The sequence below is a fragment of the Phyllostomus hastatus genome, unplaced genomic scaffold (genome assembly GCF_019186645.2).
Source record: "Phyllostomus hastatus isolate PE091 unplaced genomic scaffold, TTU_PhHast_1.1 phas_contig_152, whole genome shotgun sequence".
Taxonomy (NCBI): domain Eukaryota; kingdom Metazoa; phylum Chordata; class Mammalia; order Chiroptera; family Phyllostomidae; genus Phyllostomus; species Phyllostomus hastatus.
In genome coordinates, this window is record NW_025333622.1 from 10,733,820 (window position 1) to 10,761,474 (window position 27,655).

At 43.9% G+C, this 27,655-nt stretch overlaps 1 protein-coding gene across 1 annotated transcript in view; it reads left to right on the forward strand.

The window, feature by feature from the left end:
• Window positions 1–27,655, forward strand: part of PLXNC1 (plexin C1) — a 154,366-nt gene that overhangs the window by 85,846 nt on the left and 40,865 nt on the right. Inside the window, exons 10-20 of the mRNA XM_045830553.1 lie at window positions 2,961–3,103; window positions 5,984–6,163; window positions 8,737–8,824; window positions 11,690–11,893; window positions 12,005–12,190; window positions 14,401–14,503; window positions 17,449–17,550; window positions 17,855–17,958; window positions 21,534–21,572; window positions 21,829–21,953; window positions 23,136–23,334. Of these exons, the coding sequence (XP_045686509.1) occupies window positions 2,961–3,103; window positions 5,984–6,163; window positions 8,737–8,824; window positions 11,690–11,893; window positions 12,005–12,190; window positions 14,401–14,503; window positions 17,449–17,550; window positions 17,855–17,958; window positions 21,534–21,572; window positions 21,829–21,953; window positions 23,136–23,334 (1,473 nt within the window). The remainder of the gene's footprint in view (window positions 1–2,960; window positions 3,104–5,983; window positions 6,164–8,736; window positions 8,825–11,689; window positions 11,894–12,004; window positions 12,191–14,400; window positions 14,504–17,448; window positions 17,551–17,854; window positions 17,959–21,533; window positions 21,573–21,828; window positions 21,954–23,135; window positions 23,335–27,655) is intronic.

Sequence of the window (27,655 nt, forward strand, 5' to 3'; positions counted from 1 at the left end):
CATATTGCCTTTTTGTACTGAAGTAGGTTATGTTTTTAAATTAACCAAACCCTTCCATATAAGTTTGTGGGGGCTACTACATCATGTCAGATTGTGAATTAACTCTTGATCAAAATACAAAAATCAATCTAAAATATTAAATATGTAGAACAGTTGAGGGAAGATTATTCGTTGCCTTTCGTCTATACTGGATTTTAAAAATCTTTATCAGTAAAAATAGAAAATATTATATATTTCTAAGAACTGTTGCAGTCTCATAGCACAGCCATGTAGCTATCCCCCCATGTGTGTGCACCCACACCGTTTACTTAATGTGGTCCTCTTGGTAGCTCTTCGACTCGATTATTAAGATTAAGAGAGGCTCTCCATGCAAGCAAAGGACAACTAATCTGACCCTCTTTGAGAGAAGACTAAAAGCATCTGCCTTCACAAGATAGACCAGGGCTGGAATCCATCCTAGACAGCAGTGGAAACCTCTCTAAACAATAAGGTTTTAAGTGAAATCCCTGTAAAGTAGCCATCTCTACTCAGGGGGTAAAAAAGTTAAGAAGGCGTCCTCGCAGGTCTTCTGATAGTGTTTGTAGAGCCACTTAAGGAGCAAATATAACCCCCTTAAAGATCTGTGTACATTAGTTATAAGGCTGTCTTTATTCTCTACTGATAGTAGAGAAGTAGCATTTACTTGGAGTGTTTGAAAATTTTGCTTGAACAGACATCAACAGTATAAATATAAGAAGCGGAAAGGACTATCCAGGAAGAAACCGGGGAAGCGTATTTGACTGGGATGTAAATACGAGTCTGCACTGATGAGCACACAGAACAAACGCACGGTGTCTCTTGTCCCCCTAGGAAGACAGTGGACTCTTCTAGTGTAGGAGTGGGCAAACTTTTTCTACAAAGAGCTAAGCGATGACCATTTTAGGTCTGTGAGTCATGAGGTCTCTATGTAACACTTTAACTCTGCTGCTATTGTGCAGAAGTAGCCACAGATGATATGCAAATGAGTGGGCGTGGCTGTGTTCCAAAAACACTTCCTTTGTGGACACTGAAAGTTCATGTATTGTCACATGTCATGTAATATTACTCTTTTGGGGGGGACATTTTTCCTGGGCCATATTGAAAACAAGCTGTAGATTGGATTTGGCTGCTACAGGCAAATTGAGGAGCTTGCCCCACCGCCCCCACCCCGGCCCCCCCACCCCCCACCCCCCCACCCCCCACCCCCCCCCCACCCCCCACCCCCCCACCCCCCACCCCGCAGCACCTAATGCCATCCCAGGAGCTCTGTAGGTGCTCAGTAAATACTTGTTCACTTGGCTGTCACGGTGTCAGAGCCAAGAGTAAGCCTTTTGCTATACAGCACACACTTGACATTTGCAAGGGATTTATCTTTAAGTCTTTGCTAATCCTTCCATTCCAAGGACCACTCTTGCAGCTAATTTCCCCCATAAAATGCACTCAAGTATGACAGAATAATTAAAGTGACCCTTTCAGGCCCTTCATGATTCTATAAATATGTGGTTAAAGTCTTTACTAAGCGATTAAAATAAATTCTGCCACCGAAATCAATTCTCTGTCACATTACATCATTGCTGTGATGACATGAATTTACCTCAATCTGCAGATCCAGCCCACAGTGGTAGTGAGTGATGGTGACTGCTCTAGCACTCAGCACCTGCTTGTGCCAAGGAGCAGAACCATAAAGCATCCCTGCAGGGAGGCGGGTAGGCCCGGGAGCCTAGCAAGACTGTCCTGGTGAGTGTCACACATACAGAGGAGCAGGGAACATCCTGGGCTACTTCAGGGAGCACATTGTAGGCAGGTGTTGGATGTGACTCAGATACTCCCAGCGCCATAAGATGCTTCCTCCTAAACTTTACCCTCTAAGTGGAAACACTTGGTGTTTAGGCCTAGCCAAATTTCATGTGATTGCGCTGGGGGTTGTTTTTGAATATCAGGAGCGTGAGTATGGTTCACTCACACTGAAGATCTGTGGTACTTTAAGTTGGCCAGAATCTTTGAGTTTTCTGTCCTGTTTTCATCACCATATTATGGAAGAATGCAGACGTGCTGGAAGTGATCTACAGAAGAACCATAAAGTGATCAAAATTGTAGACTGCAGCATCTCTAGCAAAGAAGTAAAAGAAATCAGCGTTGTTCTGTGTAAAGGAAAATGATTTTTTGCTACCAAGAAAAGGTCTTTTTTAAAAATGGGAATTTGATTAGACGTTGCAGATGGAGAAGTAAGGTGCATAATATGAGGCCAGGTATCAGGTGATTCCAGGGGAAACTGACTTGGTAAAGAAAGGCCTGATGAAGCTTGTAATAGGCACCAAGGAGGGAACGGTGGTGTCTGCGAGCTGTGGAGGGGTGGTGGCTGGCCACGTGGTTCCACATCCAGCCACTTGATATCAGATGACTGAAACCTCGAGACAGCAGATACCAGGTTGATGTCTCGAGGTTTTTTCCCTGTGGTATACTCCTTGATTCGAATAGCCTAGCTGAAATAAACAACAGAAACTGCTTCCTTGGGAATTAAATTTATCCCAAATGACATTTATTTTAACTTAGTGATGAGTCTGTCCTTGGCCAATGATCAGTGGCCTCCTTGTCTTCTCCTGCGTCTTGCGTTGGTGAGCCTCCAGGGGCTGTAAGGCAGTGTTTTTGAGCTCAGGTGCTACTTCAGTCTTCAGACAGAATGTCAGACTCTTCAACTCTATTTTCAACTGTCTTACAAGACACAGACTAATTGGTTTGACCTCATGCTGTCACATGTTGAGAGACGTGAATCTTCCGCGCTCTTCCTCGAATTCATTGATTTCATTAAGTACTGTCTGCTTGTGTTTGCAACATGTTGTAATTTCCCAGTGATTGCTATGAACTGCAGCGCACAACCAGATCTTTGGGAACAATGCCATTTCTTAGCTTTGATCTTGCGTTTTAATTTTTATTTCCAATAGGTCTTCTCTGTTGAGTCCATTGAGCCACAGAAAATATCAACCTTGGGGAAAAGAAACGTGGTGGTCAGGGGAGCAAACTTCACCCAGGCATCACACAGCATCGTGATGGTCCTGAAAGGAACCAGCACCTGTGACCAGGACGTGTGAGTGCAGACACCAGCGGCGCACTCTCGGTGATGTGGTGGCAGGCCCAGCCTCCTGCCACAGAGAGCCTCTCTGCAGTCACAGTGTCTCCATGTGCTGGAGTGGACTGCTTACTCTGCGTGTTTGACATAATATAATTTCTAAAAGTAAAATCATTTATACACGACATTTGAGATTAACCGTGAGAGAATCTGTCCCATGTTGTCACCCTCAAAATCTCTGTACGTAGGTTCAGGGTGCTATTTGAGGCCTTGATTTGTTTTCATTAACAAAATCAAGTATTTTGAACAGCAAATGTCATTTTGTTGATGATGCACTTCAAAAAAGCAGTTGAGTACTTTAGATTTTGATGGGAAAATTTGGCAACTCTTCTAATGGATTGCCTAAAGTTAAAAAAAGAAACTTTCTGATCCATTTTATTCTTTAGAGACTCCTCTTTATTGGGTTGGTTTCAGACCCACATAATAACCAAATGGAACATAACTTAGTGTTAAAAAATAAAAGAAAGAACACATACCCCAACACAAAAAATACCTGGTCAGTGTACCACTTGAATTTCATTATTCCTATGACTTCTTTTCCCCTAACTCATCTTTTCAATGTATCTTTTGAGACAGAAAAAATTTCAGTGTCTCACTGACATTCTGGTGCAATGTTACCAACCCCTCCTCAAAAAAAGAGATATGATAGTAACACAGTCGATAATTTGAGTTTTCTGCATGTTAGCTTTTATAAATTTGGGCTGATTTGAAATAAAAGATGTTGCAGTCTCCATGAAGGATGATTCCGAGCTTGCCCCACCATGGGAAAGCACTGAGGACAACCCGCTGAAGCACGGTGTTTCGGTTTTTAACTAAAACAGATTTGCACAGCATTTTCATCCACCACACTTATTTACTGATTTTCTGTTTTAATTCATTGGCCACATATGACTGCTGTCCCCTTGCCTTCCTAGCAGTAAACTTGGGATCTCTGTCATCTTTGGGGGAAAGCTGCCCTGGGTGGCAGTCCTCTGTCCTGCTTACCAGAATCATCAAGCACGCACGAGTGGCTGTATCTATGTGGCATGGGTATTTCTGTTCCATTTTCCTGGCTGAATACCTTATTGCAAAAATCTTTCATTCTGTGTAACAAAATTTGAAGTTAGACACCTGTGTGTTCACAGAAAGGCAATCAGCTCCACTGGAAAGTGAGTCGTTTTTCAGAGCCGTGCCCCGTTTCTGACTCTTTATGCTCTCATTTCAATTCTGAATGTGTCTTGAGATACTGCCGTTATTAAATTAAGTGAGTAACAGACCTCTCTGCATGTAGCATTTCACTCACCACGTTTGTGTGGTGAACCCAAGTTCATGAGCGGTAAACATCATACCCAGTTAATCCCATATCTGAGTTTGTGCTGTAATCCCACACTCTTTTAATACAGTTCTTTTTATAAACCTGATTATTCTAAAAGACAAATATATGAGAATGGTAGTGGAATGACCCATGTTTCCACCTCTTTCCTTCTAAAATTTATAAACAAGTTTGAACTTTAATTATCAGCCATTTTATGGTGAATTTCCAAGAGCTACAATGTAAACCTGAGGTAGTGTAAGTACAAACTGACTTGTGTATTTCTTGAATCTGCCTTACTGTTTGAATCTATTACTACAATTTAAAGGCTATGTGCATTGAAGTTAATAGCATGCACATATTCATTAGTAATAATAAATTCTTATGTAGCATAATTATACTAAGCATTATTCAGACACAGCCCGGTCCTAGTGATTCAGAGGGCTGCTGTAGACGTGATACACAGAGGAAGCTTCTGCAGCTTCCAGAGGCAACGTCGTGGGCGGCTGTGCTTTGGCTCCTGGAGGGTGACAAGGGCACACCCTGAAGATGACAGGAGCACCCAGGACAGTCCCAGCTAATTTCCAGTCTGGAGCAACTCGGCAGGCAGCTTGGCTCTGATGTCTGGTTGATTCTGAGATGCCTGGGCTCTTGGCGTGGACGTCAGCCACGGCCTTTTCTGTTCTTTGCACAGCAGAATTCCCAGCTCCACCTGGGTTGCGTTTCATCCTTCCAGTGCTTGACTGGGACGTCTCCTTTTTTAAAGTTTTTCATTAAGGACATTTCCAAACACGTGCAAGAGAGAAGAGTGTGTGAACCATTCTGTACCCATCCTCCATCCTCAGAACTTAACCAGCATTTGCCAGTCTTGTTTCATCTATCTCCTCCCCATTTTTTGAAGGGAAAGGACGAATGGCAGCTGGCGTTTTTCAGAGCATATCCTGGACACCATATCCTTTCACTCATAAAACTTCAGGATGCCCTGGCTGGTGTGGCTCAGTGGGTTGAGTGTCAGCCTGCAAACCGAAAGGTTGCCTGTTTGCTTCCCTGGCAGGGGTGCATGCTAGGTTGTGAGCCAGGTCCACAGCTGGGGCCGTGCAAGAGGCAACCAATCGATGTGTCTCTCCCTCTTCCTCTCTCCCTTCCCTTCTCTCTAAAAAATAAATTAAATCTTTAAAATTAAAAAAATACTTTAGTATGCATCACTAACAGATACACATACATAGGTACCATTATCGTACTCAACAAAATTAACAGTAATTTCTTAATATAACTTAATACCCAGTCCATGTTCCACTTTCTATGGGGGCTTCTTAAGGACAATGATTATATCTCCTTCTTACTCTACTTCTAAGTAAAATGCAAATACAAACATAAAAATGCACCAAAGAAAGAGGAACTTTGCCCCTGATGTGCCCCGATGGGATAAGTGGCCCTGATGAGTCAGCGGTTGCCTGCACTGTCTGCTAGTTCAGCAGCTACTGCTTGGTCATCTGCTGTGCTGTGTGTCTGTACCATGTAAGAGTTCCTTCTCCACCCCTTTCTAGGATACGGGTTAGCCAAGTGCTAAACGACACCCACATGAGGTTCTCTCTGCCATCAAGCCGAAAAGAAATGAAGGATGTGTGTATCCAGTTCGATGGCGGGGACTGCGCGTCTGTGGGGTCCTTGTCTTACATTGCTCTGCCACACTGCTCCCTCCTCTACCCTGCCACCACCTGGATCAGGTACTTTCTAGATTCATAGTTTTCTCTCGTTGTGGTTAAAAAGGTCACACGCATAAAGATCATGATTTCACTCAAATTAATCCAGATATAATTCCTGTCTAAGTTCCTCTCACAGAATTCCTCCGAGGGTTTGCTCCTGGAAGACACTCCCACACCTGACGGACAGGCCGCTCTGTTCCCCAGTGTCACAGGGGCACCAGGAGCACATCCTGGTTAAACCTTAGCCCTGGCTGCCAGGGAGCTTGGAGCAGATGCTTGCTCACACTTCAGTTTCTCTTCAGATCGCATACGTCTTCTGCTTCGTAAAATACGTGTTCAGTTGTAGTAACTATTCTTGGCCTCGTTTTCCGGTACCAACATTGAGCCCTCTTCAGTGTCTCACTTCTGCCCAGGACACTAAGCTGCTGCTTTCTCACGTCTGTCACTTTAAAACCGTGAGGGTAAGCTGTTTGAGTGATTTGAGGAAATACTGGGAGCCATCTAAATCAAAAGCAGTATCAAATTCTAAAGGTGCCCCCTAAGTGAGAGATGGAAATTTCAAAATAAGCTCTTCCAGATAGACTCTAAGAAAAAAAATGTCTTCCTCATTGAATTTAAATTCATGTTCAGGTTTTGGAATATAACCCAAAGGATGTTTTCTTCACCTAATACAGCAAGATACTGTCTGGATGAAACTACAGATATTTGTTTAAAGAAGAAAAGAAAAGAGAAAGAAACAAAAAAGAAAAACCTCACCTCTAATGTTCTTATTTAAGGTTAAGTGAGAGGTGGACGTGTTAGGTTGCTGGGGTTGCCCCAGCAGAGCGCCACAGCCTGGGCGGCTTCAGTAACAGAGATTTCTGCCATCAGAGTTCTGGAGGCTGGGAGTCCATGATCAAGGTGCTGTCACGGTTGGTTTTTCTGAGGCCTCTCTGCTTGGCTCGCAGATGACCTTCTCCTCCCTGTGTCCTCGCGTGGTCTTCTCCCTGTGCCTGTCTGTGTCCCTATCTCTTCTTCTCGTAAGGACACCAGTCATACTGGACTTGGGCCCGCCCCAGTGACCTCACTGAACCTTGGGTCCTTGTTCGAAGACCCCATCTCCAAGTGGAGTCACACTCTGCTGGGCCAGAGATGAGGGCTTCAACAATCCCTCCCATCACAGTGGCCTGAGGAAAACAAATTTCCAAGCTGAGGCTCTAGAATGGCAGTCCTTGCCCTAGGTCCGCGTCCTCCCCGTGAATGAAAGCACATGTTGGTGCGGCACTGTTCACGGGCTGTGTGTTTCATCTACTGACATGGTTAATGCTCACAAGCGAAAGGGCCCTGCTGTGAGTGCCACCTTCTGCAGATGAAGAAACTGAGTCATGGAATGTTCAAATAGCTTTCTCAGGCTCTCAGGGGGTTGTGCTCTAAGACAGGGGTCCCTGACCTCTGGTCCATGGGCCGGTACCCGTCCAGGCCTGTTAGGAACTGGGCTGGGTAGCAGGAGGTGAGCTTGAGTGTTATGCACGTGAACCCTCTCGAAACCATCCTTGCCCTGACCTGGTCCTTGGAAAAATTGTCTCCCAGGGACACTGGTCCCTGGCACCGAACAGGTTGGAGACTGCTGCTCTAAGACACCAGGGTTGTACTTTGCCATAAAACAAGAGGCTTTTTGCTGTCTGTTCTGAGCCTATGTCTCCCAGTGACTCCTGGGCAAGAGCGTGGCTCTGCAGTCTGGCCGTGGGCCACGCTCGGCTTGGTTTTCTAGCAATGGTGACAGGCTGGCGTGGGGCCAGTTTGGCCTTTCCTCCTTGTAGCTGGAAGGTTCAGGGCGCAATGTCTTCCCTCTGCCCTGCACAAATTGTCCTGCTCATGCCCGCATCCTGGCCTTGTCATTATGGGCCCGGCCGACACACCAGCCTCCTGTCCCCTGGAACGAGTGTCTAGTGACCTACGTGACCAGGGATGTGAGGGCAGCCCGAGTGTGAACAGCTGTTTATTTCATGTCTAATGACCATTTTGCTCATATGTGATTATGTGCTGGGAATATGTGAAATCATTTGACTTGGTTTTGGAGAGATAAATGTAGCTGTTATTTATATGGTTTACCAAATAGGAATACTGTATATACTTTTAATGTCATTTATAATTTTATCATGTCTAAAGTGTTTTCTGTCTCCCTAAATAAAATATAATTGGTAGGTTGGGAATTTGATTTTGAAAATTGTTAGATTGAAGGATCTTTGTACAAATTAAGGAGCAATCAAACAAAATTCTGTTTAGTGAAGCCTTTTCAAGGTACAGCTGATGATCTGAGTATATGTGGCAATATGACGCAACAAAACTCAAAATTCCATAGAAGAGTTTGTGCATTTTCCTACAAATTGTAACAGGACCCTACATGAATTTTTATATGCCTGTATTTTCAAAACTATGACTTTGTAGCCATTATCATTAAAAGACTTGTAAAATTGTCCTGTATTTGAAATTAAGATTTGTTAGTTTGCTCCCACACATAACTGAGTTTAGTGTGAATAAGTTGATAGCTTTGTTCATAAATGCAAAAGCCTGTGTGTTTACTATGAAACTCTTATTCTTTTTTTTTCTTGCAGTGGTGGTCAAAATATAACCATCATGGGCCGAAATTTTGATGTAATTGACAACTTAATCATTTCCCATGAGTTAAAAGGAAACATAAATGTAAGTAAGTCTTCAGCTGCTTTGTAATGGTATCTTCAATGACAATTTTGTTTTTGTAACACTAAAATATGTTGGGGGATATAATTTATTTCTGTGCCTTTAGACATTATGTGCTCTTACCTGTTCCATGAACTATATATCAGTGCCATGAAAGAAATAATAAGACGTTATACTTGTAGTTGAGTATTTCAAGTTGCAGCACAGGAGAAAGAGGAATGAACTTGGCATGATAAGACCTGCCATTGCCTCCATGTATGACTTACGGCAAGTCTCTTTAATGAGACAGTGTTTATGAATATGTATGAAAATGCCTCGTGAGGGGTGAAGGTGTGATGTAAAGAAGGATGGCACTTCTGTGAAGGGCAGGTGCTGTTCCCAGTGCACGGAGAGAGATGCTGTTCAGGGGGTCAGTGACCTGTGAAGGACCCAGAGGTCTTGTCACAGGCTTCTTCTCTTGCCATTGTCTCTGTGACCTGACTTGGTCCCTTTCTTCCGCCTTTGCCTTCTCTTGCCTTTCATCTCCCACACAGCAGTCTGATGCCCGGCCTGTCCACTTCCTGCCAAAGTGGGCAGGTCTTCGAGCAGTCACAGACCTGGACCCTGCTTGGGGCCAGTGTGGGTTCAGCACTAGACACAGGAGGCTTTCCTAAGTCATCCTTACAGCCTTATCATGAACATAACCACCTACTGACGCACTTCAGAGCCAGTTCCGAGTCTCACGTTGTATCTGATTCCAGACCACAATCTCCGTGATGTGAACACATCCCGTTGGTGGTTTGCATGGATTAACTCTTTGACCAGAGGCATTGCCCGAAGTTGTGAGTGGACTCGCTCTCCCCTCCCAGTGCTGTTGCTGGATCGAGTAGAACTTATTGTGCATCTACTGTGGGCAAAACATTTTGATGGGCACAGGGAAAATAATAAATAAGATAGTCATATCACTTTCCTGGAAGGAAATGGCAGATCTGAAGCAGCACTGAAAATTGAGAGCATGGGATGTTTTTACATTTTATGTCCTCTGATTCCCAGCCAGCCCAAATGTCACACAAGTCCCAGGAGCACTGGGTGTTTGCACACAAAAGGTAAATTAAATATAGATGGGATTCAGAATGTCTGTGGAGTGGAGCAGGATGGGTAGGATTTGGAAAGATGGGAACAGAAAGGCCAGTTTAGGTGTAGAGGACAAGGACAGGTCACTCCCAGGCCTGGGATGGGAATATGTCAGCTGGAGCCCAGAGGATGGGTCAGGAATGAGCCCGAGGGGCAACTGGAGAACTTGGGCTGTCAGAGAGTATCAGACTGCAGTTTTGCTCTTAGTTCTCTAGGCAACGGGCAGAATCGAAGATCCCTGAGCAGGGAGTAACAGGAGTATAAGTTGTTTTGGCAATGGCGCTCGGGATAGTTTGGAGCGGCAGCAACTGAGGAAAGGCCAGGAGACCGATAAGTGTGCTCATGCAAAGTCCAGACATGTTTGAGATGCTCCGCTGTCCTTTGGGCTGTTGTCAGTAGGGCCGGTCTAGACAGCTGGGGAGAGTGCGGAGTTGGAGATGCCTGAGCTGTCTGCAGGGCTGCCACCAGGGGAGACTGGGAGCAGCATCGCGGGAGTGAGAGCACAGGGGAAGAAGAGAAGGGCGGCTGGCCGGGATGGAATCTTGCAGAGCAGCTTCATTTTAAGGAGTGAAAGCAAATCAGGTGGCCAGTGAAGGTGGCCAAGTGGTTGCTTGGAAACTAACAAAAAAGAGCATTCCGGATAGTGGCAGCTGGTAACTAGTATGGAAATCTAGAGAGTTGAGGCTAATGAGGTTGGGGTGGCCCCATCACCGTAATCTTTCTAGAAGACATCCCTAATGAGAAGCCAGCCCCCTGGGGTTACAGCTGCTGAGAAGGTCAGTGGTTTCATCACAGCACAGGAATGTGAGGCTGGAGTTTAGAAGGGTGTGAAGGAGAAGGGGGATTTAGCTTCTCCACACCTCAGCCCTTCACATCAGATTTTCCCACCTATTGCCTCCTCCTGAGTCCTTTTTTATGCCAATATTAGAGAGTAAAGAAAAAGGGGGAAACCTCCTACCTGAAAAATGTCTTCCTACAAGTTTGATTGCTCTTCTGTAAAATGTTTGTCAACCCCTCTTTGCCAGCAGCTTTCTCTGCCTGTCTCTCTCCAGGCCTGAAAACGCCAGTATTTGTGTTTGTTAGTTTTTTTTAATAAATTAACTTGAAATTGGGCCGCACTTTCAGCTTTGTTTCCAGCCTTCATGCTCTTCTTTTCACAGGGAGTGCATTGTCCCCTTAACTTTTGTTCCTCCTATTTTCTGTTAGGCCTACAAAACCTTTTCCTACTTGTGGTTAGCGATTTCTGCTGAAACGCTGCAGGAGGTTCCCCAGCATGACTCAGCCATCCGCCTGCAGGCCAGCTGCCAGCCCTGCTGCCGGTTCCTCTCCTCCTCTGGGGGAGTTTCCCAGGACGAAGCTTTGATGGCTAGGACACACAGGCCCCCTGGTGCAATGTCTTCCCCTTTCTCTGGCCTACTCCTTTCTGCATACCATCTTTTTCTCATTGCATAACCTCGCTGTTTTCATTGTTCTTAATACTATTAATAAAAAAAATAGCTAGCATTTGTGTGCCAGGCACTATAGTAAGCACTTTTTTGTGGATAATCTCATTTAATGCAGCACTCATTTAATTTAATGGTCCCTCATCTTATTTAATTTGGTGTAAGGTTAATTCAGCCCTGCAAGGCAGGCAGTATTGCTGTCCCATTTTACCGATGAGAAAACAGAGCACAAAGAAGTTCGGTTACCTGGGTCACTTAGTTCTTAAATCCCAGAGCTGGGATGCATTAACAAGATTGTTAAATGCTCCCTCAGGTCTCTGAAGATTGTATGGCGACTTACTGCAGTTTCTCAGCCCCCAGTTTAAAGAGTTCAAAAGTACGTACGAATGTCACGGTGAAGCTGAGAGTTCAGGAGACCTACTTGGATTGTGGAAGCTTGCAGTATCTTGAGGACCCCAGATTCACAGGGTATCGAGTTGACCCCGAGGTGGACACAGAATTGGAAGTAAAAATTCTGGTACGTTCCTCTTGTTTCCTGTGTGCTGTGCCCCCCTCAAATGTAAAGGTGCACTTATGTCTGTGAATTTCCACATGCACCCTGATTTCATCTTCACTTTGTTCTTCACAGAAAGAAAATGATAACTTCAACATTTCTGAGAAAGACATTGAGATTACACTCTTCCATGGGGAAAATAAGCAATTAAATTGCAGCTTTGAAAATATTACTAGAAATCAAGATCTCACCACCATCCTCTGCAAAATTAAAGGCATCAGAACTGCAAATAGCATCGCCTCTTCTTCCAAGAAAGTTCACGTGCGTCATCTGACCTTCCTCCGTGTCAGTTTTACATTACTGGGTGGCAGGGGGTTAGGGGGCACATTTCTTGGCTAAGCCAGAAGCCAGAATGGAATCTTTCGTGGATCTTTAGATCCTCACTTTAAATAGAAGATGAATAAAGCTGGTATGGCAAGCCCAAGCACGATTCCTCTGAAGTAGTTGCCAGAATCCATCCTTGTGCCTATTTGAATGTCAGAGCAGTGAACACATCCTTGTGTATATGGCTAATGAGTCTTGATGGCTTTTGTTCCAGCCATACGTTGAGACTGTAGCATCTGCAAACAGAATCTCTAGACCCATTGGCAAATGAGCTGTCATTCTTTTCCCAGATGCAGAGATGACATGTCTTAGCAGAATCCCAAAATGGAAGCTCTTTAGCACACTCAGAGGAGCATTCGAGTCTAGTGGAGACCAGATAATCTATGGGTGGTGGGCTGCTTCCCTCACCATGAAGTCATACTCACTGAGATTAATCTTTTCCCAGATATGTTTGAGGGTCCTATCACTGGTATATTTATGTCCTTCAATAAAGATGCGGGGCCATGGGGAAGGGAAACATATTAGAAGTCTCCCTTTATAGTGTTTTTGCCATATGAGGGTCTACATGGGCCCTAACAGAAAAAAACAATACTTTATGGTCCATAGTCATAAATAATTGGATAAGCGACCAGAAAAAAGAATATCAGACCAGAAGGCAAAACAGAACTGTGTTCCTGTCCTGGCTGCATCGGTTGATAGTTACGTGGTCTGAAATGAGTCACTTAGCTTCACGAGCCTCCTTTTGTCTTCTGTTGTGTGGTGAAGACGGTAATAATAATGATCAAATCAGTAACAACTACTAAATTCACTGGGGCTCCCCCACGTCCAGTGAGCTGAGAAGAACAAATGCTAGGTTCTCCCTTATTCATAAAATAGCTCCTGAGTGCCTCCACTGTGGTGGGGATGCAGAGAAGGAAACAGACGAAAAACACTCTCCTTCATGGAGATGACCTGAACAGATACATGGCAGAGAAAAATGAAAACTGTATTAAAAATAAAAAATGGTGGCAACTGTTATGTAGAAAAACGAAGCAGGGAGGGGTGTAGGGACCATCAGTTTTACGATGGTGGGAAGAAAAGTTCTCCCTAGAAAGATGGCACTTGAGTAAAGAACTCAAGGAGCAGAGGAATGAGCCAGCCACGGGCTGCCTGGGGGAGAGTGTGCTGGAGGAAGGGAACTGGAGGTTGCCAAGGTCCTGAGTCGGAAGGCTACCTGGTGCATTTGAGCAACAAGGAGGCCAGTGGGGCTGGAGTGGAGGGAGCAAAGGGGAGTATTCGGAGGGAGCTGGAGAGTTAATGGTGGGAGCCAGGAGAGCCGACAGGTCTTTGAGGCCTCGTGGGCTATTTTGAGGACGTGGCTTTGAGCTCTGGGAAGCCACTAAAGAGTTTTGAGCAGGAGTGCCATGAGCTGACTTACTTCAATGATATAGTGCATTTAGTCCTCAGGACGATGCTAAAGTTTAAAAATGAGGAGAGTGAGGAACTATCTCAAGCCCCTACAGCTACTAAGGAGAGCAGGTAGTAAAGCTGAGATTTAGGACCTGGGCCCTCTTTCTGGGTCCAGATTCTGGGCTCTGACCACTTTGCTTAAATGCCTCCATAGGTGCAGCTGTGGCTCCCAGGATGGAAATGTGCCTTAGGCACATTGGAAATGTGTACTTATCTGTATATAGATGCAAAAACAAGGCTTGATATATACTTTTCCCCTTTACAAGTTTTATAGAATTTTTATAAGCAAAAACTAAAATTGGTAAAGGCCCTCAGGGATCATCCAGGTGGAGTTGCCAAGAAAGCGAAAGATGTAGACGAGATAAGTCATTTGCCTCCTTGGTCAGCAGCTAAGGGGCTTCTCACCCTCAAGTTCCACTTCTTTAAACCCCCAGGGCACAAAGGACCAAGATTTAAAACCTCTAGATCTAGTCTAGCATACCTTGAATGACACCTGGAAACCAAGGCACAGTGAATGTTCTTCATTGGACCACAGTCACATAAGCTGATCTGTTCCAGAGGCAGGACTTGAACTCAGATATCCTGCTGAGCTTGCCATCCCCTTGCCTCTTGGGGAAAACCTCTTGAGGGAGGAAAATCATGTAAAGAGATAGGGTCCCCCACTCGGCCAGGTCTAACGGCACTCTCTGTCCTGCTAGGTCAAACTGGGCAACCTGGAGCTCGATGTTGAGCAGGAATCAGTTGCTTCCCCTTGGTATTTTCTGATTGGGCTTCCCATCTTGCTCGTGATTGTCATTTTTGGTAAGTGCCCTGTTTAATTTTTCACAAAACTTATTCCCTGGGGCCTCTCTTCAGGCAGGCCGACTTCCAGCTTTCAGAGGCTGTTTGCTTCAATTAATTATTAATGGATGAAAACCCAAATCAAAACTTGGGACAGGAATGATAGGTACATGTGGAGGGCTTTCTAAATGTTTTTTTCGGAATGCTTTAGGAACAAAAGGCTGGACTACAAGGATGGTATTTTAGTGTTTGAGAAATACAATCCACATTGCTTCCCAGATCCTTTGAATTGTAATGACAAATGTTCTGATTACATTATTCCCTCAGAATTCTTCTGGGATTTTGGACTCCCATGACTTGGCCATCTCACCCTGCCATCCCACCCCTCCTGCCCACCCCAGCCCTGCGCTTCCTGGCAGAACTGTATTTTAGAAGTGTGACCTGTACTATCAATTCAAATGTTCCAGCCCTGGCTGGCATAGCTCAGTGGATTGAGCACAGCCTGCAAACCAAAGGGTCACTGTTTCAATTCCCCGTCTAGGGCACACGCCTGGGTTGCAGGCCAGGTCCCCAGCATGTGAGAGGCAATCACACATTGATGTTTCTTTCTCTCCTTCTCTTCCTCTCTCTCTAAAAATGAATAAATAAAATCTTAAAAAAAAAACAAAAAAAAATGTTCCAGGGCTCAACCAAGCATGGCGGCCCCACGATGGTTGCTCACTGACTGAGTCCGGCTAACTGATGTGTCTTGTTTGACCATATAGCATTTTTTAAAACTTTGGTGTAGTTCACAATATTTTAAAACTAGGTTAAAATCTCTTGAAATTTTGGAAAATCTGTATCATTGGATCCCAATTTTCCCATAGCATCAGTTTGCTGGAGCTGAGTAGCAGCTACCACTTGAGAGAGGGCGTATGTTCCGTGGGTTTTTGCCACAATCTCCACTGCTCTCCGCGGCTCTACTCAGGCCACTTAACTCATCTATGTACTTGGTTCCTGTAGCCATTTAGTTTGTGACCTGTAGTTCTGAGCTGCTTTTCATTTTAAGTCTGTTTCCTCTTGTCTTTGAAGAAAGAGCTCTTCTCCACAACTAATGTAGAATTTCGTATTTTTTTACTTAACCCAAGCATTGCCTTTCTAAGGTTTTCTGTTACTAGTTGCTAATGTCTCTTTCCAGGTCCTCACTCCCTCACACGTTTGTTCATCCATCCCTGCACCCATTTATTTACCTTGTGTTTACTGAGTATCTGTAATGCTGCTAATAATGGTGCCAGTCTCTGGAGCTGGAGAAGATGAGTTAAGGCCTGGTCCTCTGTCTTGGGTGGTCCTCAATCCAGTGAGGGCAAGATGTATGTGTGTGATTAACTGGCCTAATGGAGTGAACTCATTTTACAGAGATCCTGTTTTGCCCTGCTGATGATCGTTTCGGGTATTTTTTATGCTCTCCCCAAGTTGTCTACCCCTATTATGTAACTGAAATCCAGGATTGGGCTTGATATTTTCATCAAGTCTTGTCTGTTACTGCCTGCGAGTAAGATTACTTCAAAATTCCATATTCGGGGCTCCACTTTGAGAATTGGCTGCTCTCTGACTCTAAATTCACGTCCACTTTGTGGCTTACTAGGCACCTGTGATCTCACTCTTCCCCCACCCTTCACTTGGTTTGTAGAGATTGTTTGTGCTCTTTAAGGTAAAGTGGGCTTAACTTAACGTGTTGCTCCTGGTTCGTCAGCATCTGCAAAGCCCTTTAAAATCATCCCCTCCTTGCCGTGACTTCAGGCAGACCTGTTGTCAGCAGCTGGAGTAAGTATACTCTTCAGTCACATTGCGAGCACACCTGGCCTGGGCCTGCTGCCTACAAAACATCTGCACTGTGGCATCCCCTGGAGATTTCAGCCACGAAACACTCACTGCTTCCTGGGTGTGAACCGAGAGCTCCCTTTACACGCAGTGAGCCAGGGTTGCCCTAAGAGCAGGCTGAGGAACTCAGTCTCGAGTAATGCTCCTGGGAAATGGGGTTCTGTGATCAAGTAAATTTGGGAAAGACTGCATGCCCCGCCCTTTCTTGAAGAGGTACAATGCATATTATGGGAAAACCATATTTAATTTTGTTTCCTCCAGCATCATTCTCATCTACTGGTAGCAGTGTCCTTTATTATGAAATTTCTTTTAAAAGAAGAACTTTCTAGAATAAAATAATGATAATTGACAATTTTTGAGTTTTTTTTAAAAATAGGGTCTCAATATTTAAAATATTAAGTTATTTTCTGTGAGTTACTTCTTTTAATCTTCTCAATATCACAGTGAGGTAGACCCTTGGACAAATTGGGCAGCCAGGCACAGAGATGCTAAGGAACTTACCTGAGGTCACACAGCTAGTAAATTGCAGAGTAGGGAATGAACCCCAGCCCTGAACCTGGCCAGTTCACTGTCTGTACGGCACAGGTAGAAGCAAGATGAAGTGGAGAAAGAAGCAATAGTCAGATGCAGTGCTTCACTGTGGACCACTCATCACATCAGCCCACTCCATCTCTGCAAGTCTGGCTTACGTAGCCAGCTGGACCTGGGGTGTCTTTCTGCATTTGTGGCTCAACTTTATTTCTTCAGCAATGTTCAGAAACAAAAAAAAACCCATGGAACAATGTAAGTGCCTTGTGGCTGTAGGGGAACTTGGCTCATTCCATTACTTTTCAGCCAACTGGGACCTTTGGTTACAAGTGAAGGTTATTTGATTTAGTTTTCAATTTTAAGATGAGTAGGGTTTTTTTGTTTTTTGGTTGCATTTTCTGTTGTGCTTCAGAGGGACCCATCACAGGGGGTTTTTCTTTTTATAAATTCAACTTCTTAAATGTTATTTATTCTCTCTCTGTCTCTCTCTAAAAAAATACTGTAAAAGTGGATTTTCATTTTTCTTTTTGGTTTTTAAGTTAACCTGTCAATCTGACGCTGGCTCTCTGTCTCCTCAGTGGCCGTAGGGGTGACCAGACACAAATCCAAGGAGCTAAGTCGCAAGCAGAGCCAACAGCTGGAGCTCCTGGAGAGCGAGCTCCGGAAAGAGATCCGTGATGGTAGGCTCCAAAATTTTATTTATGGAAAAACAAGTCTTTTTCGCAGTCATTTTTTTTTTTTACTCTTAAGTGGAGATGGCCCCAGTAATGAGAAGTGTTTGTATAACAGAAGGCAACCGAACAGCAGGGTCTGGGCCTGACTTTGTCTGTTATTTCAGCTCTTCTCTGCAGCCAACCAAGTAATTATCTATTGTTTCTTCTCTAATAAAAACCAAGGTCATACTTTGCGTTAGACAAAACAGCAGAAGATTTTATCCATTTTTTTGGTGAGTTAAAATATTGCTCTTGGGATTCTATTTTACAGGCTTTGCCGAGCTGCAGATGGATAAATTGGATGTGGTTGATAGTTTTGGAACTGTTCCCTTCCTTGACTACAAACATTTTGCTCTCAGAACTTTCTTCCCTGAGGTAAAAGAGCATTGATCATGCTCCTGAGGTTGAGTCTTGAATAATAATGAAGGTGCTTGTTGCTATTGTTGAAACGGGTGTTTGCTTCCAAGGCAGCTGTAGATGATGTGCTTGGTGTAAAACACAGCTTACGTTGGAGCAGAGCAGGCAGAAGGACAATCATTAATTGGATCGATGGGGTATAAAGCAGTGATGGGTCACTGGCAGTTACTCTTTGTCCAGTAACAAAAACCTCAGAGGGACAGAAGTTCAGAGTGATGATTTTTGCTTTATTTTGCTACCAGTTTAGAACTGAATTTGTAGCTGAGACGCCAGCTAGCTTATTTAAAAATCAATAATTTGTGGGCTGGCCAATTTGTTGTGTTTATCTGCATGACTTCCCTTGCAGCCACTAGATTATTCACTATTACTTCTCAGTTGGAAATGAAAAGTACTATTGGCCGAGAGGTAGGAAAGCAGACACATGTAGTAGAATTTGAGTTGATAACAGCCATTTTTAGCAATGTAGAGTTTTTATGGTTCTCTCCAGTAGTTATTACTTAGCTAGACCGTTAGTATCCTCCTCATTTAGTGAAATAACTGCATGAGATGATGGATTGTTATAGGACTCCAAGGAGTAATCTGCTTCACCCTTTCGGGTTTCAGTCTCACTTCTGTTCTTCACACCTCCATCTTCTCGCCCAGTCGCTCAGCCTTCTTCATTGACTCTCCCACGCCTTTGGCAAGGTACTCTCATTCTCCTGTCATCACTGATGCATCCCAACACCCCAGCTCCAGCAAACTGCCTTTTTTGTCTAGAACTGGTGACCACTGGAAAGGCCCAACCTCTGGAACACAGAACCACCCATTATCGTGATTAAATTGAGACTTCCAAGCAAAGCCAGGAAGCTCTCCAGGCCAAAAGATAGCTTAGCTAATATCACCTTATCAGAAGCTTTTCAGCTACATTTGGCCAGAAACCTAGAGTTCAGAAACCCAGACACACGCAGCAAGCAATTTCTACTTTCTCTGTAATCCCGGAAGTGGACACCATGATATGTGATGTTGTGTCTGGAGGTTGGGATACTGCCATATAACACCCGCCATATTTCTTGTCCAATCCTTACTGTTGTAAATCAAGAAGACTGTAATAAGACTTCAGCTTTTTGCACTTGGAAAGTATTTTTTTTTTAAACTTATCCTCCAAGAGTACCAGGCACCAAGACATGCCATTTGCCACTTCATCCATTTCTTCAGAACACCGTGCAGGGAAGGGAGTTCAGTTCCCTGAATCAGGATGACGGTGCAGAGCCTCAGCAAAGGGTGTATCACGGGCCCTATTTCCCAGCTGTCTGAGACCTCCATTAAGAATTTAATAGCAATAAAATAACAGAGATTTCCACCATCAACATGAGTACTGTGTGGCTTTTACAGTTAGTGATTGCTCTTGAGCGCTGAAAAGAGTAATCTGTGACCTGAAAAAGAAATTTTCCTATCTTCTAAATTCAGTCATCAAGAGCAAGATAGAGTGATGAATGCAAAGGAACCCTTGTTGTGAGTGTTAAAAAAAATTCCAGGAACAATTCTGCATTATCTTAGGGTAGCAGTTTTCAACCAGTGTGCTGGGAGAATTTTTAAAATGTGTAATACCTGACTCTTTAGTCTGGGACACTGACCTCTTTTCCCTTAGACTGGCAAATAAAGAAATGACAACAGCCAACACAACAATAGCTGTCAGGTGTGAATGAATCAAAATTATATCTGTTTTTTGTCAGATCAGCAAAAAAAAATAATGTATTTTTTGGCATGCCACAGAATTTCCGTAATTAGTTTATGTATGCCATGCGACGAGAAAGGTTGAAAACTGCTGTCTTGGGAGAAGAGAGTGAAGGCTGCAAGACACCCAACTGATTTAACTCCAGGTTATGTATGACTTAGAAAGGCAACTGGGAAAGGCATAACAACAGAAGACAGGAATTGTCATTAAAGGGGAAAACCCAGAAAACACAAGCATAAATTTATCAGAATCATATCAAGAAGACCTAAATTAAAACTGAAATTACATAGTTAAGAAAAGCTACAGTGAACAGGGGAATATTTGAGTATTCTATTAGGACCATGCTCTGAAATGCATGCCAGGATGCAGAGAAGTCCTTCTGTTCATCAGGCCCTTTACTGAGAGATCAGGAGCCCCCACTCTAGCCTGGAGGCAGAGGAAAAAGTTGTATAGTCAACACCTACCAGATAACAAAATCCAAAGGAAGTTGTAGGTTAACAGGCCAAGGAACTACTGGTTCCTGGTTCTCACCTTGCTGCTAGGTTTGGCTTTTGAGGCCCTGCTTTTCATTATACTGACCACTTTGTTTTGTTGAAAGTAAGACAAGAAATGAGGGTAAGCAGAGCACCTAACCTCCTAGAAGAAGGAAGGAGGAGTCTTAGAGAAGCCAAAGTGGCATTTTCCTATTTAAGGTCAAGAATCAATCTGTTTGAACTGCTTATCAACTTTAAGTTGGTTCAGCAGAAGGATAGTAGAAGTAGAAAATGCAAATCTAGAGTTCGATTTTTCTGCCTATTACTAAGGGAAAGTATGACCAAAATAGTTGAGGTCTTTTTGCTTGGGCTGACAAATAAAGCAAAAATTCTCTGTAGAAGAAATTTACTTTAGTAAGATAAATAGCCTAAAGTTACAATTATTACCAAAAAAAGAAAGAAAAAACCTAAATAATTTTTAGTTTATTTTTCATTCTGTTGACTCATTTAAAGTGTAACTCAGCATGCTTTTAAAATTTAATCTTTTAATTCCATTAAGATTTAGGATACATTAAAAAAAGAAAATTCAAATTTAAAAGCTTATATCCAGGAGCTACATAACACAGCACATTAACATATTTTAGAAACAAGCAGGGCAAGAGTGTTTGGGCTAGTTTGTCAAAAGTAAGTGATAAAAACAATAATAGCTGACATTGAGAATTCACTATACATTCATTTATTTAATTTTCACATCACACCCACGAGGTGGGAATCATCACTCCTACTTTGCAGATGAGGAGAGGCAGGCACAGAGGATTCAATAACCTGCGGACAGTGATGTGGAACCAGTGTGTGATGAAACCAGGCCTGGAAGCCAGTTAGTTGGGCTCCAGATTCTAGCTTTTAACCAACCCACTCCTCTCCCTCTTGGATAACATTGTATATGGGGACCGTAGATACGAGGCTAGGACTTGTAAAAACTTACCAACACAATTCCCCATTTATGCCTAGGAGTTAAAGGGCTTGAGGAGTGGTTTGCATATTTGCATAATCTTCTCTAACCACCACATCTTTGAGTCAGTTCTTTCAAAGTGTGAGATGCCTTCATCTACCAAAAATGGGACCGATGCCAGGATAATTATTCTTCTTCGAGGCTTTCAGAATGCATTGGTGTTTCTGGAAAGCTGAATAATTATTTGTTATGTATTAGAGAACATGCCCATGGGCTCTTCAGATTAGCAAATAGTGTCTCTCCTTTATTAAAAACGGGCTTAGGTATTGTAACAAAAAACACTATTCATTTCCTTTGGATGTTATGAATAATAAAAGTATCTCCTTCCTCTCAGTCAGGTGGCTTCACACACATCTTCACCGAAGATATGCATGTAAGTCTATAAGTTTTCATTTTTAGCCCATGACTGCCTGACTTTCATAGTGTTATCATCATCATCATCATCATCATCATCATCATCATCTCCGTTATTACTTTGAAGTTTTATTGTGGGTTTTTTGGGATCATGAATTCAATATTAAATAATTCATTGCCTTGGAAAACCCATTGTGGATCTACTTTCTAACTTTAAGTTATTATATTTTATTATATTTACATATTATTTATATTATATACCTTTTTTCTTACAGAACAGAGATGCCAGTGACAAGAATGAGAGTCTCACAGCTTTGGATGCCCTCATTTGTAACAAAAGTTTCCTTGTTACAGTCATCCACACCCTGGAAAAGCAGAAGAACTTTTCAGTGAAGGACAGGTATTAGTCAATTTATTTATATTTTGAAAGTCATAAAGTAGAGAAAATGAAACCTAAACTCCTTATTATTTTATTTCCAAACCACAACTTGAACTTGGCCTCTTGAGGACAGGCTGCTTGGTTGGGTGCTCATGTAGCTGTGATATCTGCATTTCACACACCACCCAGCACCAATCCCTATTTTAAAGATGCACACGGACAACTTCCCTCCCCTCAAAAAAACCCTGAAAAACCCCAACACCAAGTAAAAACATAAGTCCTAAATCAAAAAAGCAGAAGTACTATTTTTTATTTTTAAAAACACCTTGAAAATTCAGGAAAGACATTCACTTCTTGTTACCACCCCAGTTTAAAGTTCAAGGTTCAAGTGCTGAAAACAAATAAAATACCCTGAAGTTGACATTGGTGTGTGGTTTTTATGGATGGAGAATGAAGGTGGTTGAAACCTAGACATTAACAAAAAAAAAGGCGTCCCTGGACTGCCCCCCATTGCCCCTGAAGCTTCCCTGTGTCAAGCCAAGTCACAACTGATGGCTAACCTCATTAGCAAAGGATCTGTTTTTTCCTTTCGTGCGTGTGCTTTTTGTCATCTGTCTTTTTTTCACTTTTATTGGGATATAATTGACTTACAGCACTGTATGAGTTTAGTGTGTACAGCATGGTGATGTGACGTAAACATATTGCAAAATGCTTACCACAATAAGTTTAGTTAACACCAGAATCTCATATAACTACAAAGAAATGCCTTTTCCCCTTATGATGAGAACTTTGAGGATTAATCTCTTAGCAGTCTTCCACTGCACCCCATGGCAGTGCCAGCTGTAGTCATCGTGTTGTGTCACATCCCCAGGACTCGCTCACCTTATCGTTGAAAGTTGGTACCTTTTGACCCCCTTCATTCCATTCTCCTTCCTGCCATCCTTCCTCTGCCTCTAGTCACCACAGATAATCTGATCTCCTTTCCTAAAAGAAAGATCATAGGTATTTATTTCACTTAGCATAATGTACTCAGGGTCCATTCATGTAGTTGCAGGTGGCAAGATTTCATTCTCATTTATGGCTGTATTTAATCTTGCATGTATATAAATATATGTGACACGTGTTCTTCATCCCTCTACGATGGGCTCTTAGGGGCTGTTCCCATGTCCTGGTTATTGTGACCAAGGCTCTATTTTTAAACAGGTGTCTGTTTGCCTCCTTCTTAACCATCGCGCTGCAAACCAAGCTGGTCTATCTGACCAGCATCCTGGAGGTGCTGACCAGGGACTTGATGGAGCAGTCCAGTAACATGCAGCCTAAACTCATGCTAAGACGCACTGAGTCCGTGGTTGAAAAACTCCTTACAAACTGGATGTCCGTCTGCCTTTCCGGTTTTCTGCGGGTAAGTGTCACACCAACCACCTACCCACCCCCCTCCCGGCCCTGACAGGTCACAGGTAAGACAACAGGCAGTTATTTTTAGCAGAGGCTGATGTCTTGAGTCCTGAGCACTCCATGGTGTCATCCTTCGCTTGCTCTTAGTCTTGCTCCTTACCGGGGGTGCACCAAGGGAAAATAAACCTTGATTTTGCTGTAACTGGCCTATGCAAGTGCAATTCATTCAGAATTTCCTCAAAATTTTTGTGGTAAAAACAGTGAACACGAGATCTACCCTCTTAACAGATTTTTAAGTGTTGTTATCTATAAGCATGATGTTATACAATAGATGTCTAGAACTTCTTTATCTTCCAGAAGTGAAATATTGTACCCATAGACTTTGGAGCCCACCTCACTTCATTGATTAACAACCAGAGCCCAGATGGCCCATTTAAGAAAGTGTACGGAGTGGAGGGAATATTTCAAATACTGAAAAGAACACACTACTCTCAGGGCCCTTGAAGCGTCCGGGAAACACCCATTTCCCTACCGATGTGCTGTAAGCTAATTACACTCAATTCTAACCAGTCATTCCATATTAAAGCAAGTCCCCAGAGAGTCGTCCGCCCCTTGAGTTCATTTTGTTGGAGTTACTGTAAGATCTTGGCTATAATCTAATTGAATCCTAAAATCTTTTCAAATGTAACCTTTCTGCAGAGTCCAGTGATTTAGAGACTGGGTGCTGGAGCCAACTGCTTGGTCTGAAATTAGGACTCTCCCACTTACTAGAGGTCCTGAGCTGTCCGAGCCTTGGTTTTTATAACCTGTGGAACGGGAAGAAGAATATTTTAGACCTATTCTGAGGCACAGATGAGAAAATGCAGGCAATTGCTTAGCACTGAGTAAGCCCTCCATAAATGTTGGCCATTATTATAATGAAATATTAACAGGAAAAGAAGAGTAAGAGTGTTCTGTTGAACTCAGTCTTCCTTCGGCCCTATGAGGCCCCTGGTGCAGAAGGTTCTTATCCTTCTTTAATTTCACCAGCCATCCAGATTCTAGCAAAACTGCATAATTGTGTATTTGTAGCTCGTTTTGAAATCTAATTAAACTTTGAATAAGATATACTGCTATGCCACAGGTTTTAACAGTGCTACTTAAGTTCAGATCCAAAAGCAGCACTTTAAATAGACTGTGCTTAGTTTAATGTTTAATGCAATCTTACAAGTAGATGCACAACATTTTTTTTGCCAACCCCTTCCTCTCCCAAGGCAGTACCCATTTATTAAGATTAATGAAATCTGCCTTCTTTTCTGTTTACTTGATATAAATCATCATACGCTTTCGGGAGGTGTTGAGTGGTTTTTTCTAGAGCGAGTATTTTTTGCTTTCCACCAACCTAGCTCCACCAGGACTGCTTCTAAATAGGACTCTTCTAAGCAAGACCCTTACCCAGTTCTCTTGGGCTTAGTCTTGAGAGGCAAGTGGCTTCCCCACCAAATGCCACTGGCCAGAAGCTCTGGGAGTGGGGCCCCATTATTCATGTTTTCTGAGCTCCTCCAGATAATCCCACCTGCCCTACATTTGAGAGCACTGGGCTAGCAGAATAAGCAGTAGACTAGGAGTCTTGGTTAGAAGCTGCTCTCTCTAAATTCATCTCAGCCCCAGCTAGCTGTGTGTCTCTGAGTATGGCAGTTTCTGTCTGGGCTTCTATCCACCGAATAAGGGGCATGGTCCTTGGTTTAAATTCCTTTCCAGATTTTTCTTCTGGGAATCTTGTGATTCTTACTCTGGGCCCTCAAGGTTTGGCTGGTGCTGTGCTCTTGCTGCTCTTGGACATTAAACGGGTGAGGCATTCCAGAAATCTGGTCTCCAGGCCCAAAAGGCCACCACCTTGAGCAGAGGATTGTGGGTGAAGATTTCACAGAGCTGATTGAAGAGTATCTTGAGCACTTGGTGATGAACGGGTGGTGTGCTTGGTGAGAGGAAGTGGCATTGAGCCAGTGGGCGATACTTTCGTTTTTAGTGGAATAATTCCCTCTGCTGTGAAGGACCTGAGGGGCCCGAGGGTGTGTGGGACTCTGATGGCTCAGTTCTTCTTCCCTACCCCAGGAACGTTTGACTGGGTGCTGCTGGTTTTGAACCTCCAGGTAACTACCCCTGTGAATCTTCCAGGATCTGGGGGTAAAGCAACAATGATATTAATGACTGCCACTTATTGAATGTGCCAGACATCATGCTAAGAGCTTTGCTTACCTTTTCTCATTTAAATCCCATGAGGTAAGTGCCTGTATGACCAGTTGGTATACTGGGGGAATTAGGGCACACAGAATAGATATGACTTTGCCCAGATACTGCAGCTAGCATGTCACAGCGCCGGGGATCGAGAGCTCTTAGCCACCCCACTTACTGCCTTCCCAGTGAGGCAGATTCCTTCTTACAGGCTTAAGAGAGGGTTTAAGGATGGAACGAGATCACAGGCGTTGAAAGCCTCCGACTCAGCCAGGCCCAGAGTCAGGTCTCACAGCAAAAGGACAGTGAAGGGGCCAACGTTAGTTGCCGTCACCAGAGGGGAAGGGCAGAGGCGCAGTCAGCAAGTAGGTTTCTGCCCCAGGCCAGCTCCCTGGGCCACTGTGCGTGCCCTGGTCTGAAGATGCCTAAGCCCTCAGTAAGTATGACTAACCTAGACATTGTGTTCAGTGGTGAAAAGAAACATCATGGCCCCGTGGTTTCCTAAGCCAGCCACACATCAGGGGCCCCTGGGAAGGCGTTAAAATCATAAATGCTCAGGCCTCAGCTCTAGATATTCTGGACCTGGACGTACGTCTAAAGTACGTCCTGTGTACCTGAATTTTCAAGGAGAGCCCACGGGGATTCTGGTAATGGGTATGCAGGGTTATAACCACCTATATACACTGCTGTTTGCTGATCTCAGCCCAACTGATCTTTGAAGGATTCCTGACTCCAGCTGCCCCTCCGCTCAGTCCAGGAAAGCCCACTGGCCCCCTGACTCCATCCTCTATGGGCATATCCAGCTCCTCACAAAGGCAGTCCCACCATTTTTGATGTGTGCTGGAGGAAAAAGAGAAGCAGAAGTTCTAGGTTTGTGGTCAGGACATTACCCAGAAGGGCAGAGGGAAAGAGAAGAGAGCGCCCAAGTAGTGAACCACTAAATAAAGGAAGTTTCTAAAAAGACTTTAAATGTCGGGTACTAGTGCCAATCCTCGCTCCACCAGGGAAATTTTTGAACGTTCCACTTCTGTCCTGCACTACCAAGGAGACTCAAGGTTGTATCAGCAGGGGAGAGAGAAGTGATAGAGGGAGCCCACTGGAGTATAGGGGGGCAGAAGGGGGTAAGAGGAAGCTCTAGGCCTGGGGAGGGCTCATGTTCTTGGAGTAAGTATAGAGGAAGGGATAGGGCGTCAGTGGGCGGGGACCCATGAGACTTAAAAGGAATCTCAGTTTACGTGTTCAGGGGAAAGCAGGTGTGAGGTCCAGGGATCCTCCTTTCAGAGCCAGATGTACTGGCTGTAAAGCTTGACTTTGTAAACTGGTGCCTCAAGCCCTAGTCACGTGGCTGGCTTTTCATCATCACCAAGGCAGTTTGACTTCCTGGTTCTGGCCCAGCTCTCCCTCCCCCGTGTAAGCTGTTTAATGTCTGTTGCTCATAGAGGGTTTATCATTTAGCAAAGGCTGCAGCAGAAGCAGAACACAAAAGCTACCCCTTGGGCTGCCCAGACTCCATTTGAGCACAAAGGGACTGCAAATTTGAGGCATTTCAGTAACAACAAGGGTGGCAGCCCCTGGTCCAGGAGAAAGAGCACGTGGCACAAGTGTGGAGAAAGAAACCATCAGGGTGGCCGTGAGATGTTTGGCAAAAGCCTTAGAGTGATGGGATTGGCTCCATCCAGGGGAAGGAGGGCATGCACATTGTGGCCCCACCCCAGCAAAGGCGCCAGGTGGGACAGTGCACACTGTGCCTGGAAACGGCATGGGACTGGCCAGCCGGGCAGGCGAGATGGCCCAGTTGAGTCACTGAAGGCTGCTTCCTGCGTGAAAGGCTGTAAACGCCAAAACCAGCCTCCTTGGCAAGTCTCTAAAACAGCGTTATGTTTATGCTTGTTACCAAGGCTAATTGTGCATTTTTTAAAATGCCATTTATTTTTGTTTTTTCTAAAGAAAAAAGTAACTAAATAGGAATAAAGGTTAAACCTCTGCACCTACTCAGCATTCTACTGTGTGCACTTCCCGTGGCTGTCAACTCTGTGTGTGTGAGTTTGGGTGTGTATGCGCACACATGCTCCTCCGTTTTGCTCACAATCTGAAGCGGGGCAAATATGTATTTC